Source organism: Gadus chalcogrammus, chromosome 3 (genome assembly GCF_026213295.1).
Source record: "Gadus chalcogrammus isolate NIFS_2021 chromosome 3, NIFS_Gcha_1.0, whole genome shotgun sequence".
Lineage (NCBI taxonomy): Eukaryota > Metazoa > Chordata > Actinopteri > Gadiformes > Gadidae > Gadus > Gadus chalcogrammus.
In genome coordinates, this window is record NC_079414.1 from 23,495,558 (window position 1) to 23,510,915 (window position 15,358).

At 49.6% G+C, this 15,358-nt stretch overlaps 1 protein-coding gene across 3 annotated transcripts in view; it reads right to left on the reverse strand.

The window, feature by feature from the left end:
* Window positions 1-1,141: 1,141 nt before the first annotated feature.
* crebbpa (CREB binding protein a) overlaps window positions 1,142-15,358 on the reverse strand; it is a 45,656-nt gene continuing 31,439 nt past the window's right edge. For all 3 annotated transcript variants that reach the window (XM_056586808.1, XM_056586809.1, XM_056586807.1), the window contains 17 exons: window positions 14,582-14,761; window positions 13,876-14,038; window positions 13,564-13,682; window positions 12,900-13,139; window positions 12,028-12,116; window positions 10,038-10,118; window positions 9,774-9,830; window positions 9,312-9,389; window positions 9,137-9,204; window positions 8,506-8,656; window positions 7,203-7,349; window positions 6,883-6,996; window positions 6,554-6,719; window positions 5,648-5,815; window positions 5,283-5,444; window positions 4,538-4,819; window positions 1,142-3,534 (listed from right to left, as the gene is read on the reverse strand). In XM_056586808.1, coding sequence (XP_056442783.1) covers window positions 1,279-3,534; window positions 4,538-4,819; window positions 5,283-5,444; window positions 5,648-5,815; window positions 6,554-6,719; window positions 6,883-6,996; window positions 7,203-7,349; window positions 8,506-8,656; window positions 9,137-9,204; window positions 9,312-9,389; window positions 9,774-9,830; window positions 10,038-10,118; window positions 12,028-12,116; window positions 12,900-13,139; window positions 13,564-13,682; window positions 13,876-14,038; window positions 14,582-14,761 — 4,521 coding nt within the window. In that variant the 3' untranslated portion in view covers window positions 1,142-1,278. The remainder of the gene's footprint in view (window positions 3,535-4,537; window positions 4,820-5,282; window positions 5,445-5,647; window positions 5,816-6,553; window positions 6,720-6,882; window positions 6,997-7,202; window positions 7,350-8,505; window positions 8,657-9,136; window positions 9,205-9,311; window positions 9,390-9,773; window positions 9,831-10,037; window positions 10,119-12,027; window positions 12,117-12,899; window positions 13,140-13,563; window positions 13,683-13,875; window positions 14,039-14,581; window positions 14,762-15,358) is intronic.

Sequence of the window (15,358 nt, forward strand, 5' to 3'; positions counted from 1 at the left end):
TGTGCTCTGGCCAGTATAATGTACCTACGGCTCAAACTCCAAGGAACCCATAGCAGACCGTTTAGTTAGAGCTGCTTACTTACAAGTTGCTTTTTCTGTTGCACAGTTTATTTAACAATATGGTATACAAGTAAGAAATGAGTCTTTAACCAGTCTATACAGTGATTTCATTCTCTCTTCCTTATATTTATAGTATTTTGCTTAATAACTTGCATGATTTACAATAGGAGAAAAAGATTATCCCCCAATTCAAGTTTTTCGTGGGAGAGGAATAAGGGTTGATAACTTTCCGGTTGTCCGCGTTCATCTCCAAACCCGCTCACATCTTGGTGTGATAACTAATCGGGACACTGTCAAACAGCCATTCCATCTCAGCTTAGAGGCCTGGTCTTTTTTTCGAGCTCTTTACAATTTACATTTTAGTGACAAAAAAAACAAAACAACGAACGTTCCCCCCCCACGCCCCCACATTAAAGCAATCATGTTCACCCACACAATGAATGATCTTCTCCCCAAGCTGCCGACGACAACCAGTTTGTTTTCAGCTTGCGAAGTGGCATCACCGTGTCGGGGCTTTGAGTCTGCGTCAGTGTCATCATGTGCGCCTGCATACATGTCCTTGTGTGACAAAAAAAATAAACTGACTTTGTCCGTTTCCTATTTCAGTATGATGAGCGAGTGCTGCTCAGACACAACGAGAAAAGGGGGAATTCTTCCTTCCTGCACCACGCGTCGTCCGGCAGAGAGCTAGAGACACAAGGCTGCAATGACCAGGAATGAGTTTAAAGAGAACCTGGCCCATAACAAAAAGAAATCATTCAACAGTTTTAAACACAAAAACGGTAGACTTTTTTTCCCAAACGGTACAAAATAAAAATGTATGAATAACATTAATTGCAGTTTTTGCATTTTTTCTTCTTAAAAAAAAATTCATGAGAAAGGCATGAAAGCATACCAAAACAAAACCAAAATAGAACTAATATCGAGCACATTTGGTCTCAACCAAAAATATATATATATATTCTTTGTGATTCAACTGACTTTAAGAACCCCATTTGCAAATCCCTCACCATTTTAAGAAATGTTGACATTGGTTTCTCATCATCTCCCCCCCCCCCCCCACCCCACCCCCCAACTGATCCCGTGTACAACTGTTTAAACTTTTTACACGTCAGTACAAAAAGAGTTCTCAACTTTAGAAAGACGAACAGAGCCCTCTGACAGACGGAGAGTCCGGGGGTGCAGGACGGGGAACACATGGCACACAACTCGGTGCTGCTACAACCCCTCCACAAACTTCTCTAAAGTGTCCCCGGTGGCGTCTCCCCCCGACCCCAAGTCCCCGCCGAGCCCCCCCCGGGCGGGGGTGTTGAGCTGCGGCAGCATGGCGCTCTGCTCTGGGGCCCCCACGTGTCCCGGCTCCAGGGGCCCTCCGAGGCCCGGCCGGGGGGACCCCGTGTGTTGGGGGGAGGGCTGGGGCTGCTGCAGGGGGCTGGAATGTAGCGGTGGCTGTTGCGAGGCGGGACACGGGGACTGGGCGGACACCGGGGATCGAACCTGGTTACCGAGCGCGTTGGCCAGGGCGGGCGGCCCGGGCAGGTGGGCGCCGCCCTGGGGCTGCAGGTGTGACTGGGGGCTCATGGCGCTCGGCGAGCCCATCTGCTGCTTGAGGACGGCTTGTTGCTGCTGGGGGAGCTGCTGCTGCTGCTGCTGCTGCTGCTGCTGCTGGAGCAGCCGCTGATGGAGCAAGTTCTGGGTGGAGTCCATCCCGATGCCGGCCTGACCGATCTGAGCCATGGGAGGGAGCTGGCCCATGGCTCCTGTGGCTGCTCCTGAACCTGTCTGCATGGCCAACTGCTGCTGCTGCTGGATGCGGAGCTGGGAGTAGGGGGCTGCCGTGCCCTGGGCTTGCGGGGGGAACTGGCCAGGGTGGCCTTGAGGCATCACTCCCTGCTGCTGCTGCTGCTGCTGCTGCCTTAAGAGCTGCCGACGGTAGTGCTCCTGGATCTGCGCATTGGAGTTGTGAGCAGGGTTTATCAGCGGCCCCTGGGGGCCCAATGCAGTCATGCCTGGGTTGGCGGGCTGCTGTGTTTGTTGCAGGGGCATTCCAGGCCTTTGCACCGCCACTCCCTGCATGGCCAGGGCCTGCAGGGCCGGTAAGCCTGTCGGCTGCGGCTGCTGCCCCCCCACTGGCTGTGGCTGCAGGGGCTGGTTGGCGTGGTACTTGGCCGTTCTCTGCTTGATGAAAGCCGCCATGAGCTGGGGGTTGGACTTGAGGATGTTGAGGACCTGCTGCTGCTGCTGGGGGGAGCTGGGAGACTTGAGCGTGCGGAGGAGGTCCTGGAGGGCGTTGGGCGCGATGTTGCCGGGTCTCTGCGGGGTTTGTGGCCGGACACCGGGCTGCTGAGGAACCAGCATCCTCGGGGCCTGCTGTGGGGGCTGCTGCCCTAGGGGCATCATGGCTCTCTGCATGGTCAGGGCCTGTTGCGGGGACTGACCGGGAGCCAGGCCTGGTTGCTGAGGCTGTGCCGCCTGCATCTGGCCGCCGGCTCCAGGCCACTGTCCTGGGGCTATGTTGGGTTGCATCACCTGCGGGGACCGGGGCCCTGGTACCATCTGCATGGGCGCTTGCATGGGTCTGACCGTGCGCTGCGGCTGCTGCTGCTGCGGGCTGATGGGCAGGCCGTTCACGTTGACTCGGTAGTTCTGCTGGTTCTGCTGGGCCTGAGCCATCAGCTCAATGTGCCGGGCCATCTTAATGGCGGCCAGCGGCGGCGGCTGCTGCTGCTGCTGCTGCTGCTGCGGGGGCTGGGGTTGAGGCGCGGCCGGCGTTGGGAGAGGGGATTGCTGCTGGTGCAGAGGGGAGGCCTGGGGGCCGGGCTTACCCTGAGACACCGGAGCTGGAGGCTGCCCATTGCGTGGAGCGTTGGGGAAAGAAGGGGACATGACGGCGGGCGCGGCACTGGGGGTCTGGGGCCGGTTTGAGAGCGGTTGCTGGGGCGTCTGAGGGGTGCTAGGCTGCGGGAGGGGGTTGGGAGTGCTGGGGGTGCTGGAGGCTGGTGGGGACGGAAGAGGCATGACCCGGCCCTGCATGGTGGCCATCCTCCTCCTCATCATCTGCGCCTGCTGCAGCCGGTGCTGCAGCTGCTGCTGCCGCAGCTTGTGCTTGATGTTGAGGCAGAAGGGGACGGGACACTTGTTCTCCTGGCAGTGCTTGGCGTGGTAGCAGCACAGGGCGATCAGCTGCTTGCACACGGGGCAGCCGCCGTTGGTCTTGCGCTTGCAGACCTTGGTGTGCTGCACCACCCGCTTCATCTTCTGGCAGGACGGCAGGGAGCAGTTGGCGTTGCGACACTGGCAGGCGTGCACCAGCGACTGGATGCAGCGCTGGATGCTCAGACGCCGGCTCTCCTGGGGGCTCTTGGAGGCCTCGCCCCCCTGGCTGTTGCTGTCGTCGTCCAGACCCAGGCCCCACTTGACCATCTTATGCTCGTGGCCTTTGGCGGCGTAGCAGTTAATGCACAGGTCAAAGTCCTGAGGAGAAGACGATAGAAACGATGAGTTTGGGTGTCAAACACATTTTTATTTTATTTTTACAACGAACACATCCTTGTGTGGTGGGCTGATTTGCTACGAGGGTAGGCTTCCACAAAAATGTAATACAGCTTCGGCTGTAACACGGTAGTGTGTTGTTGACGTTGGCACTATAGTGGTTCAGTGTATATTTCCACCTAGGTGTGGCTGTAACACCAAATCACCATGTAATGAACCGTGTACAGAATCTTCACCAGGCCGTCGAACTGAAAGTAATCAAAGACATGTTAAACGGGTGATAGGCCACCCGGTGCGAGTGAGGTAAGCCAATACAAGCCGTTTGAAAACCTGCCTTTTCTGCATCACAAGTGGGCACGACCACCTGGATGTATGTCGGAGAGATCAGTCTACCGGCCTACCGAGTGGACCGTAGCAAAGGGTGCTTATCTATCCATCATACATTGATGGATTGTAATACTCACATTAGAGTATTACAATCCATCACACAGTTCAAAAAAGCTTATAAACCGTTACTCCTCACCACATACACTTGCAAACACTGACTTGTATAGATCACTGTCTATGCTCAGTCTGCTGTCCATATGATTGTCCTACTGATGTTTGACGTGCTATGTCCCCGTTATGTGTTGTATGTAAATGTGACGTGTTATGTGCGTTGTCCCCGTTACATGTTATATGTGCTGCAGAACAGGAACCTGCTGGAAATCAGCTATTTTACTGAGACAGGCCCGTTTTATATTGTAACTTTGTTACTTCTAATACTTTCCTGTATAATAAATAAAAAGAAAGAAAGACATTCTAGGTGGAGACTGATGTCCGACACTGTGATGTCACTAAAACACTGGAAGAGGTCTCACACTTGGCATAACATCACCCCTTTAAAAAGGTTCCTCCTAACTAGAACCACTACAGTGAAACCCGCCCCCAAGACGTCCTGCTGCGTCAACCCCTCCCCCCCCCCCCCTGGCCCGTGGAGCCTCACCTCGCAGACGGTGCAGTGCCAGCGCGTCTCCACGTGGTGCTTGCACTCGTTGCAGGTGTACACAAAGCGGTCCTGGCCCTGGTTGTGCAGCTCCACCAGCATGCACATGGAGCTCCACTTGCAGCGCCTCAGGGAGCTGAACTCCCAGTGCTTGTCGCGGGCCAGCGTCAGGAAGGCATCGCGGCCGTCCATCAGGTCACAGGTCAACAGGGGGTCCGGGTCCGAGATGGGCGGCAGGGCGTTGGCCATCGGCGCAGAGTGCATGTGGATCACGAAGAAGACCTGGACGGGACGGGCAGGGGGGGAGGGAGGTCAAGAACCGAGTAGTGCTGGGGTTTTTAATCCGTGGATTTCTTTATTGGCTTATCTAAACTGTAGCTTTGAAACCTTTACGGAAAACGCTTTTACAGTTTAATAATGCTGGCAGAGTTAGTGTTAACATGACTGGATGAAACAAGTGAAAGAAGCGATGAAAAAAAGGGTTCACGATTTCAGCTATTAATCAAGTCTCATTTGTGAAACTACTCCTGCCCTAATCCCGATCAAAAACAGGTTCCATTTCCATTGGAACATTTCTGAAAACATCTGACAAAGCGATCTCTTATAAAGAAAGTTTCTCCGGCAAACTATAGCAGTAAAGCACCTGGCAACATCCTGACCATGGTTCAGGGTACGGCTGTCCAAACAACAGGGCCGCCGGCGGATTCCATGAAGGGAACTCTCTGCAGAAGTAGCGGGCGCTCACCTCTTTGTGCTTCTCCAGGGAGGCGTAGAGCTTCTGGGACAGGTCGTTGGCTACATTCGGCATTCCAGGCTTCTTCTTGTTTGCGCGGCTCAAGCTCCCCTTGTTCTTATTGGTCTTCTTGCTGTTTTTCTTCTTGCCGTTTTTGCTGTCACTCGGTGTGCCCTGACGATGAGACGGTGGGGAGAGAACGAGAGTGGGGTGAGGATCTTCCCAGCCGTTCCGAGTAAACACGTCGACGTGCTGTTGCCTCGAGCTACCCTCAAAGTAGATATTTATCTTGTTTAGCACAAATGGGTAAAAACAAATGCAGGCTGCTGAGCTTGGGACTGAAAGCCCTGTCCTGTGAGAATGAGCCCTGTTCTTACCTCTGGCGTCTCACACGTAGCCGTGTTCTCCTCCTTCTTGCGCTCCTCCTCCTCCTGCTCCAGCTCCTTGATGCTCTCCTCTAGAACGTTGGGCCAGAAGTCTCCTTCAAAGTAGGGCAGCTCGTTGGCGCTGGTCACCCGGTCCTCCGTGGCCTGCTTGAAGATGTCCTGGGTGGAACGGAAGACGCAAAGCAACGTCAAGACCACAACAGCCCATGCGCAGTCACTTGTAGGTAAGAGTAGACTTATGTGCACAAGGTCGCAAAAAAGCAGAAACCGTTTCCTCTCGTTGGGGAAACAATGAGCTCCTGCTGGCACGGTGAAAGACAATGAGTGACTTTTGTTTTCCTACAGTGTAATACCCTTAATTATATTAATGTTTGGAAAATTACACTTCTCATGCAAGGCTTCTGAAATGCTGGAGAAAACCCGAGAATAAAGTGTACAGAAAAATCAAATTCCTCCCCATCTCATAATTCTGCATGTCAAAGCGCCAGGTACCATTGTCATTTCTGGAGAGCGCTACAGGAAAGTTGGCGTGTTAAGGGCGGACTTTGCTTTACACAGGGACATGAGCTGACACAGAGTCAATGGCACATGGTTTCATGAAGAAGGTCCTGGTTAACACTGTCTACTCTATGAAGAAAAGCTGTTGCATTTATTAAGGAGGACGTTCTTATCCCAGCCCAAAAATGCGGATATCACAGCAGACAATACAGGACAGGAAAAATTAAAAATAAGAGTAAAAACCACAAATAAAGAATAATCCTGCAACAAAAAAAAAAAGAGCAGGGACTGATACATAATAGTCTGAGGTAAGGGGTCACAGTAACATGCTTGTGAGACCGCTGCCATGAGAGAAACCGCTCCTGAAAATCCGACCCCAATATGGCTGTGGCCGTTCACCTTGTAGTCGTGGAGGATCCTCTCAGCGAAGGCCTTGTCCAGCATCTTCCTGTACCAATCCCCAAGCCTCTTGGGCTTGGGGATCTTCTGGTCCGCAGGATGGCAGTGGAAGATGTAGTCGTCTCCTTCGCTGGGCGGGCAGGCCCAGATGTGCCCCTGGGAATAGCTACGGAGAAAAGGGTTTCAGAATCAGGAGATTTACCCACAAGACCCTCTCATCTGCCACAGGGCATCACCAGGCAGGTCTGGGATCAGATCGTAGAAATAAACACAGCAGGGAAACCTCACTCGGGATATAACGGCAGTGACAACAGGAGAGGGAGACGTACCCAAGTTTCTTCACGTATTCTAGGTAGCCGATGAGAATTTCATGGTAGACCGCCGTTCGCAGCAGCCGAGGTCTGAAGAAGTGAATACTGTCGAGGTACGATATGTAGACCCGTCTGTGAGGGGAGAAAAGGGGCGCAGCATGTAGTATGGGAGACGGTAGAACTGAACCAAACACTCAAGGTGGTTGCCTAGACAGACAATGAACATGTTTGTCTTAAATGAATTTAGTTGTGTGGTTTATCTGAAGGATTTACAGGCGGTGTAGGCAACAACGGTGTGAAATGAAGATGTGTCATGGGGTTTTCAACACAGCACTGACCTGGTGTTTGGGTAGGCGCATTCGGAGCCGTACTCCTGCACGTGCATGCCGAAGAAGCACACATCCGTTCCATCAATCTCTTCGAAGGCAAAAAGTGCTTTGGTTCTGTAGGGGAAGGACTCGGGCATTTCGCCGGTGTCCACAAACCTGTCATGTGGAAAATAACCAAGTGGAAATAAACAAACAATCAAATCACAGGTTCCTTACATGAATCTCACAAAGGATAAGTGATATTTTATGTAAATGAGGTTGCTTTTGTTGTCCACACAGCTTTCACTCCTCAAGTTCAATGCTGGAGATCCATTCATGCAATCAAGTATTTACAATCATAGGTTCACTGCGAGGGGACAAAGATTGGTTCAGACTCTGATGTTAGTGTCCCTACGTGACCAGACGGGTTGTGTGAGGGCCCTCTAGTCAAACAACATGATACACAAAGCCTTAATGGGGGACTTGTGTGTTCACTTTGAAGAATAACAAGAGTCAGGCGCACGTTGTAACTCCGAGACGACAAAGGGAAACGCTCAACCGTTCTGCTCTGTATTTACCAAAGGAGTTTCGTATTTAACAACCTCAGGTTAAGGATTTTTTTAGCACAGCTTCCAAGGTGCGGTCAAAAGACACCAGCCAGGAGGAGCCATTTTGGAACACAATTCAACAGCACAACATGGAACCACTAGTTCCAATTTCTTCTTTTTTTCCAAAAGGGACCATGTGCAATTTAAACATAAGTGTAACATTTGGTGCATCGCACCAGAGGTAGTCTTAGGCAAATTTACATCTGCAGTCCACATTCTTGCAATGCGACAATGTTTTTGGTTTTAGCATGCAATTAACATAGCACATAGAAAATAATCATAGATAACCAAGAAAATGGAGGAAGCAACTAAATTTATAAGGAATCTTTTCACTATTCCAAAATTATAATTAAGCCTTTCCAATCAAAAGAGAACATTTACACTTAATTTAAAATCCCAGATGATATCTGGTCTCACATTCTAATATGCATATCGTTCTAGACGACATCTATTTTGATATTGGCATATGTTTATCATTATAAAATCCCGGAAAATATCCAGTTTATATCGGGATATGTTTATCATTATATAATCCAAGACGATATCTTTTTAATATCGGGATATGTTTGTTATTATATAATCCCAGATAATATCCACTTCAATATCGTGATACGTTGAACACTATATAATCCCGGCAGATATCTAGTTTATATCGGATATGATTATCATTATTAAATCCCGGACGATGTCGCTTTAATCCCGGGATACGGGCGGAGCTTCCTCACCTGGCTTTCATGCCGGGCTTCACCTCCACCGTTTTGTCGGAGCTGGCCACAACTCGCACAAACACCTCTCCGGCCTCCGGGTGGTTCTGCCTCTTCAAGTACTTATTCACACGGTCCTCTATGTACATCCCCAGTCGCGTGGTCTGCAGCCCTATAGAACCACAACACACACACACACACGTCAGGAACGCACAACATCAGTGTTACTTCTGTAAGCATGCAGCAGACTTCAGATTAAACAAAAAACATTTCAACGTGTTCAAAATAGGGAACACTTTTGCTTATTTAGTCCTGCCAATTATTGGTGTGAAAACGGCCCTGGAGAGTTCTCAGTGTTTGTTGGACACTATAGAGGCACGGAGGGTATACCATTAGCCCAGAATAACAGGGGAAACTACAAAGCCAACCATGAGTTGAGGCAACTGCTGGAATGCCTCTGGCTGGGGCAACCTCAAAAGGAACATATGGGGCCCATATGGAGAAGAAAGGTACGGTACAGAGAACAGGCCGGCTTTCTTCTGCCTCCCCGGGTGTGCTGTGCTACCGCACGCTGATGTCTGACTCGCATTTGGAAGAAAGACTACGCAGGAGACGCAGTGAGAGGGTGGGTCGGGGAGGAGAAGTGACTCACTTTTTGCAGAGAACTTGTTGTCCTTCCGTGTTTTACCGCTCTTCTTTAAACAGTTGTCACAGATGAAGCTGGGAAAGGGGGATGAACATAAAAGTTAGTCGTCTTCTTGATTACCATCGGGAACAATGACAACGGTATGACTAATATAAATTGGTACACGAGGGCGAGAACTTACCCAGAGGGCCAGATGACGTCGTAGTGTAGGACGCAAATTTGGTGCATCTTGCGTCCACAATCTTTACATTCAACAAACCTGCACAAAATAACACATTTCAGAATGGATCACATCGGTCAGGTGAATGAGTGAACTAGCCTCAAGTGACCGCAGAAAAACGTATTTAATAAACCATGTTTATATGGAGCTTTGTATCGAGGTGCAAGTAGTTGCATTGTACGGCTGTTGGTGTTGAAAACAGCTACATGGAGCGAGCAACAAGACTACCCCAGCCAGTTGAACCTTCCTCCAATTCTTCCTCCAAGCCGACCAATACCAAATGTGCCTTTGTTATCGGTTAACCCAATGTTTTGCACGTACTTTTGCATGCAACAGAGATGCGTTGCATATGGGGATGCAAATCGAATATGTATTTGGGTTTAATTCAACAACATATCCCGCTCACAACATATTCATACTTACGGTTCCTGGTCTAGTGTGTCGTTCTTCTTCCTTTCAAACTGATCTTTAGATATCATTCTAGAGTAGCAAGGAGGTAGAGAAAGAGAGAAAGGGAAAGAGATGAACATAGGTTAATGATACTACCTTGGACAAATAGTAATGCATTGATTCTCGCTTAATTGCTCTAAAAAGCAAACCCGTTACACATGATCAAAACACTGTATATCAAGTGAATCCTGATCCACATGTTTCAGGTGGATTATGCGCGTCACTAGGTTTACTTACGTCTGTGGCTGCGCTGGATCGTCTCCTAACGTCACACTCTCTCCTTGGATCTCATTGAAGCACTTTTCACAGAAATGATACCTGCAGAGGAACAGGGCATTAGTTCAGCTCCATCAAGGCCCACTTCCCCAGGGTTGTCCTGGTATCCAGTACAGATAGAATACCTGCTCTGGTACTTCAGTACTGATAGCCCGCAACAAACGCAGTAGAAAGAGAGTATGGCGGTGGTGACCAGTTAAAGTAACTTTCATAATTAATTTGACCTCTCTATGTCATGTTAAATACTAACATAAACATTAAATATAAAACCAACTTGAATAACAAGATTTTGTAGTGGTTGATCTAATTTCACCCCATAAAAAAAAAGTGTCTTTCATTGTATCTCATTGCCAAAAAACGTGTTATGTTTGTGTTGTGGTACCAATGTAAAATATTGCTAATCTAATTCCACGCCAAGTAGATTTAGTGTAATATTTATTTTTACAGGAGCGAAACGTCCAGAACCCGCAGCTAAGCGTCTTTATTATTTGTAGTTCTGGCTGAGATTGGGATGCAATGGCACATCACCGACAGCAGGGGGCGCAAGGAAACCCAGCAAGGCGCAATTAGACTAACAACACAAAAAATATCTACGCAATTTGTGTTCTTATCATTTTGGTTCCTGCCTGACAAAAGAGGGGGGCTGCAATGAATGCAAGACTTGCTCAATGGTTGCTAGAAAAATTATTCTCACAGAGAGGGCCAAAGGCTTTCTGTGTTTACAGTCTGGTGGATGGCCAGATGTTTCGTGAGTCGACCCGCAAGCAAAGCAGTTGCTTGGTCTACAAGGCCTTTAAAAGGTGATATATTATGTGATCTTCAACACGGTAATGTATTCAAATATATTACTGCTAAGTGCTAATACAATAAGTCATTTAGAGAAAACACAAATGAAGCCCCATGTTTGTGCCAGTCTAGGCCAACCAGTTTGTTAACATTCCTCTCTGCTCTGAACGCAGTTAGCACTGTTCGTGACATCAAAGTGCTTTTTCATAATCTCTTTGACTTCACAACCAAGGGAACAAAGGAGGTTAGTTGTGTGTGGATGTGTGAAGTGCCTTCCGGGTAGTGGTTGTTGATGACGGCGTTTGTGGAGAGTGTTTGGCTTCTCTGACACTTCTAGTATAACGCCATGGTGTGTGCCTCGTTTCATAAACAACATCGCTCATTGTGACGCACCCAGACAAGGATGGTAGCAGTTTGAGCAGAAACAGGTGGTTCCCTTACACTTCAAGGCATCGTCATCTGATCCAAGGATCAGTACTTAGATGAGTCATCGTTCAAGGACTTGTTTTGATTTAGTTGGGTCTCAAATAATACTTAAAGTAGGTTATAAGTCATAAGATAAGTAGGTAATCTGAATCACGTTGCTGAAGGAACTGATCTGTGAGTGTGCGATTGGCGAACAGCGGTCCCCCAACATGGCCAGCGCTAGTAAAACTTAACCGTTGGGAAAACAAGCAAACACATCCTATCCGGACACTGGAGGTCTTTAAAGAAGTGCCTGTAAGGTTTACCAATCAACCCCTTGTAGACAGGCCATTGCAGAGATAAGGAAAACTGATCCTCCGAAAGCGTCACCCACAAAGCACAAAGTAATGTCTCAGCGTGAAATGGGAAACAAAGCGTAACTCCATCATTCCAGTTTTATGTTTCCATTTTCCAGCCCAGGCTCTCTGCTGCTATAATATCATAAGACGGCTGGATCCGAGATTACTTATTTGATGCAGACTGGGAATCCAAATAAATCACATCCCACGTGGACTTTATTTCAACAGGACCAAAGTCATGTCGATATCAAATTATGTGGGTATGTAGGTCCAGGAGAGACATCATAAAACAGCGTAGCAAATCAAAGTCGGGTCGATATCACAATGTATTACCGCAATGCCCGTTCTGGCAACTGGGCATTGAACAGACCAGTAAATCCACACGCAGCAGACAGACGTACCTGTTCTGGTAGCTGTAGTACGTACCCCCGGTGGGGATGGTGCAAAGCTGCTTCCCGTAGCAGCAGAGGGTTTGAGGGGAAAACTCGTACTGTAGGGAGAGAGACACATTCATTCATTAATGCTGGACACCTGGAATCCGCCATGTTTTAAACCGGCATTCTGAAACCTTTCAGTGCACATAGATTCTGCTCCACGTTGTTAGAAATACTTATTGCCAATTTTCTTGGAATTTTCTGCACATACCAAATCAATTTGCTCAGTAGAGAAAATCCAAGAAGATCTAATTTGAAACAAAAGCGATGGATCCAGTGAAAACATTTTATTCAACATACCCCAGCAAGTTCCTCATGTAGCTAAAGAGGGAACCCATCCTCTATAATATCAACACCAGACCCGTGCGGCAAAGCTTCAATATCCTATTTCAATCTCAGATTTGTACAACTAGTAGTTTAATCACAATCCTCTGAAAGGGTTGCCTTTCCAGCTCGTCACTGACTCATAGAATGAGGAAGGCACAGATCTGTGTTCTTCATAACAAGATAAAAAGTAGTCATTGCTGTGTGGCGATACACAAAAGTAAACATTCGGTGCATTCCTACTCGGCACTGAAGTAACTTGAAAGTGTCTTTCATTGTTTTTCTTTTGAAGCATCTCATTGCCAGAAAAACCTTTGAAATGTTGAAATTGTGGTTCCGGTATACTAAAGGGCACAGAGCTGTTTACTTCATTTCAAGGTAAAAAGTAGTCGTATCAGTCGTTGCTGTGTGGCGATACACAAAAGTAAACATTCGGTGCATTCCTACTCGGCACTGAAGTCAGATGTTATTTTTGATCTCTACAGCCTCGTATCTTCCCCGCCGATCTGCCTCACCTTCCGGCCGCAGCAGTAACCCAGGCCCTGCATGACGGGGTCTATGTCCGCCTCGAACACCTCGGCCAGCTTGGAGCAGTACTTATAGACGCGGGACGTCTTGCGGTTGTACAGCCAGGCGTTGTTGAACATGAGCCACACGTCCTCCACGTAGCGCCAGGGCTCCTGGTACTGGCCCGTGTCCAGCTTGCGCTTGATGGTGGACAGGTCGATGGGGGTCTTCACGATGTCGAAGTAGTCCTGCAGAGGGGGGGAAAATAGGGCCCCTCATCATTCTGCTCTAGACATGTTGGAGCTTACATCAGACACAAACCTTTAGCAGTTAACTTGAGTCGTGGTCGACCACACACCCACACCCACACACACACACACACACACACACACACACACACACACATTCCATGTGACAGGTAAAATAGGTTTTAGGTGTTTAAAGTCTACTCCCAGTTTACGGGCAAAAATATATTTTAGGTATGTATTGCATACTTCCAGCCGGTATATGTTTGACAAAGATGGTACAAACTTCCGTCGTACACAGGTGGCAAGAAGAAAAAAAACGAGATCTCACAAAATCCTTGCGCTAAGAGTCTACAAGGGAAACTGCACTCTGCGCCTGAGGACTACTTTGTCTGACTTCTCCTGGTCTCTGTGCGTTGCTACCCACCGGGATGCCGAGCTGCATGGGGTCCACCGGCTGCCTGAAGGGTAGCGACTCGGGGTCCTGCCGGTAAAGAGACTCCAGCGTGGGCATCAGAGCCTGCCGCAGCTCCTCTGGTTTAAAGACTGCCGGAAGAGCAGGGGGAGAGATGAGACGACCATGGAGAAGTGGAGACAGACGGTGAAAGAGGGGGGGGAGAAGGAAAGATAAAAGCTCAGTAAAAACACTGCATGGATCATTAAGAGCAGCAGGAACCTAATGTACATGAACGTCTGATTTTATAGTCGGGTGTGTAGTCGGTGCGGACTGCAGCCTCACTTTTCCTCCGGGACTGAGAGGGCGACGAGGAGGTGGTGCTGTTGGCTGCTCCTCTGTCCTCCTCGTCTTTAAGCTCCACCTTCAACTCCGGCTTCGTCTCGTCCACCTCCATTGCCTCCGGCTTCTCCTTCTTGACCAGCATCGAACCAGAGTCCTCCTCCATCTGTAACCGGCAAGGCGGCCCAAAGTTAGAGTTGTCTGCGTCTTTGAAATTCATTTGGCAGTGTAAACTCACTCTTCAGTGTGCAAGCAAACCGGTCTTCCCATTCCAAGTGTGTGTACTTAGGCAGCCCATCTTTAGCCTCAATATATCATGTGATAACCCTTCTTAATAGTTATCTACATGGAGATGTGTACACACCCAAATTCCTCGCCCACGGGCAAACTTGCGTCTCCGTAACCTTGCTTAGCAGGGAGTGTTTTTCTAGGTTCTAGAGGGAAGCCCATGAGGACCATGAGCACGTCACCTAGTTCTTTGTATGAACCCTTTCCTGCCTTAAGTCGGTTTTTAATGGCTTTTCATGGGGATTTATAACAAACAGACATTTCACAAGACAAAAGGATGAAAGAAGTTTCGAGAATGTATCATTTGAAAAACAATCAAAGACAACGGACTAGAACATTCCTGAACAATAAACAAAGTTGAAAAAGAGCAGCGCCAATAAATTGGAGCCGTTGCACCGAGGGCCTCGACGTGGGAGCTCACCTCGGTTTTGGACTCGTTCTTGATGGAGACGGGCTCAAACTCCTGCTTGACGTGGCGGACCTCCGCCTTGTTCTCCTGGACGGGGAGGTCGGCCACGGCGTGCTGAGAGTGCAGGTCAGCGCTGGCCGCCGAGGCCGGCGTGGGAACCCGGTTCTCCAGACTGGCCGCGCTTTGAGACAGCTTGAACCGGGCAGGAAGAGACGGAGTCCCGGGGAGGAGGACAGACATGGGGAGGGTGGAGAGAGAAGAATGTTTAGGACCTGGGTAACCGCTCACACGGTCAGGCACATCGACATGCAGGGTGGGGGCTAGACACCAGACACCGCTCATTTGTATTTAACTCCTCCCCCAAAGTCGAAGGACGCCATATAGACATATTCCCAGTGAGATGACGGCTACGAACAAGAGTGGAAAGCAAGGCAGGTTACGAGACCAAAACACTCAATGTGGCTGGTACATGGAGGTCAGACGAATGGGTGGGTGGGGTGGGTTTGGGTGGGGGTGGGGGTGGGTTTGGGTGGGGGGGGGGGGGCGTGGTTCAGAGAGGAGGGCATGCGGAGGATCTCGGTCTCACCGGCGTGGTGGGGGGCTGCGTCTGGGCCGCTGCGGGGGGCTCCGGCTGGGTTTGGGACTGGGTGGGGCGGGGCGGGGTGAGCCCCTGAGTGGGGGCGGGGCCGGGGCCGGGGAGGGTGGGGGTCGGGGTCGGGGTGGGGGTGGAGCTGCGGCTGGTAGACTGGGGGTGTGGCATGTTAGCGGCCACCGCGGCCAGGGAGGCGG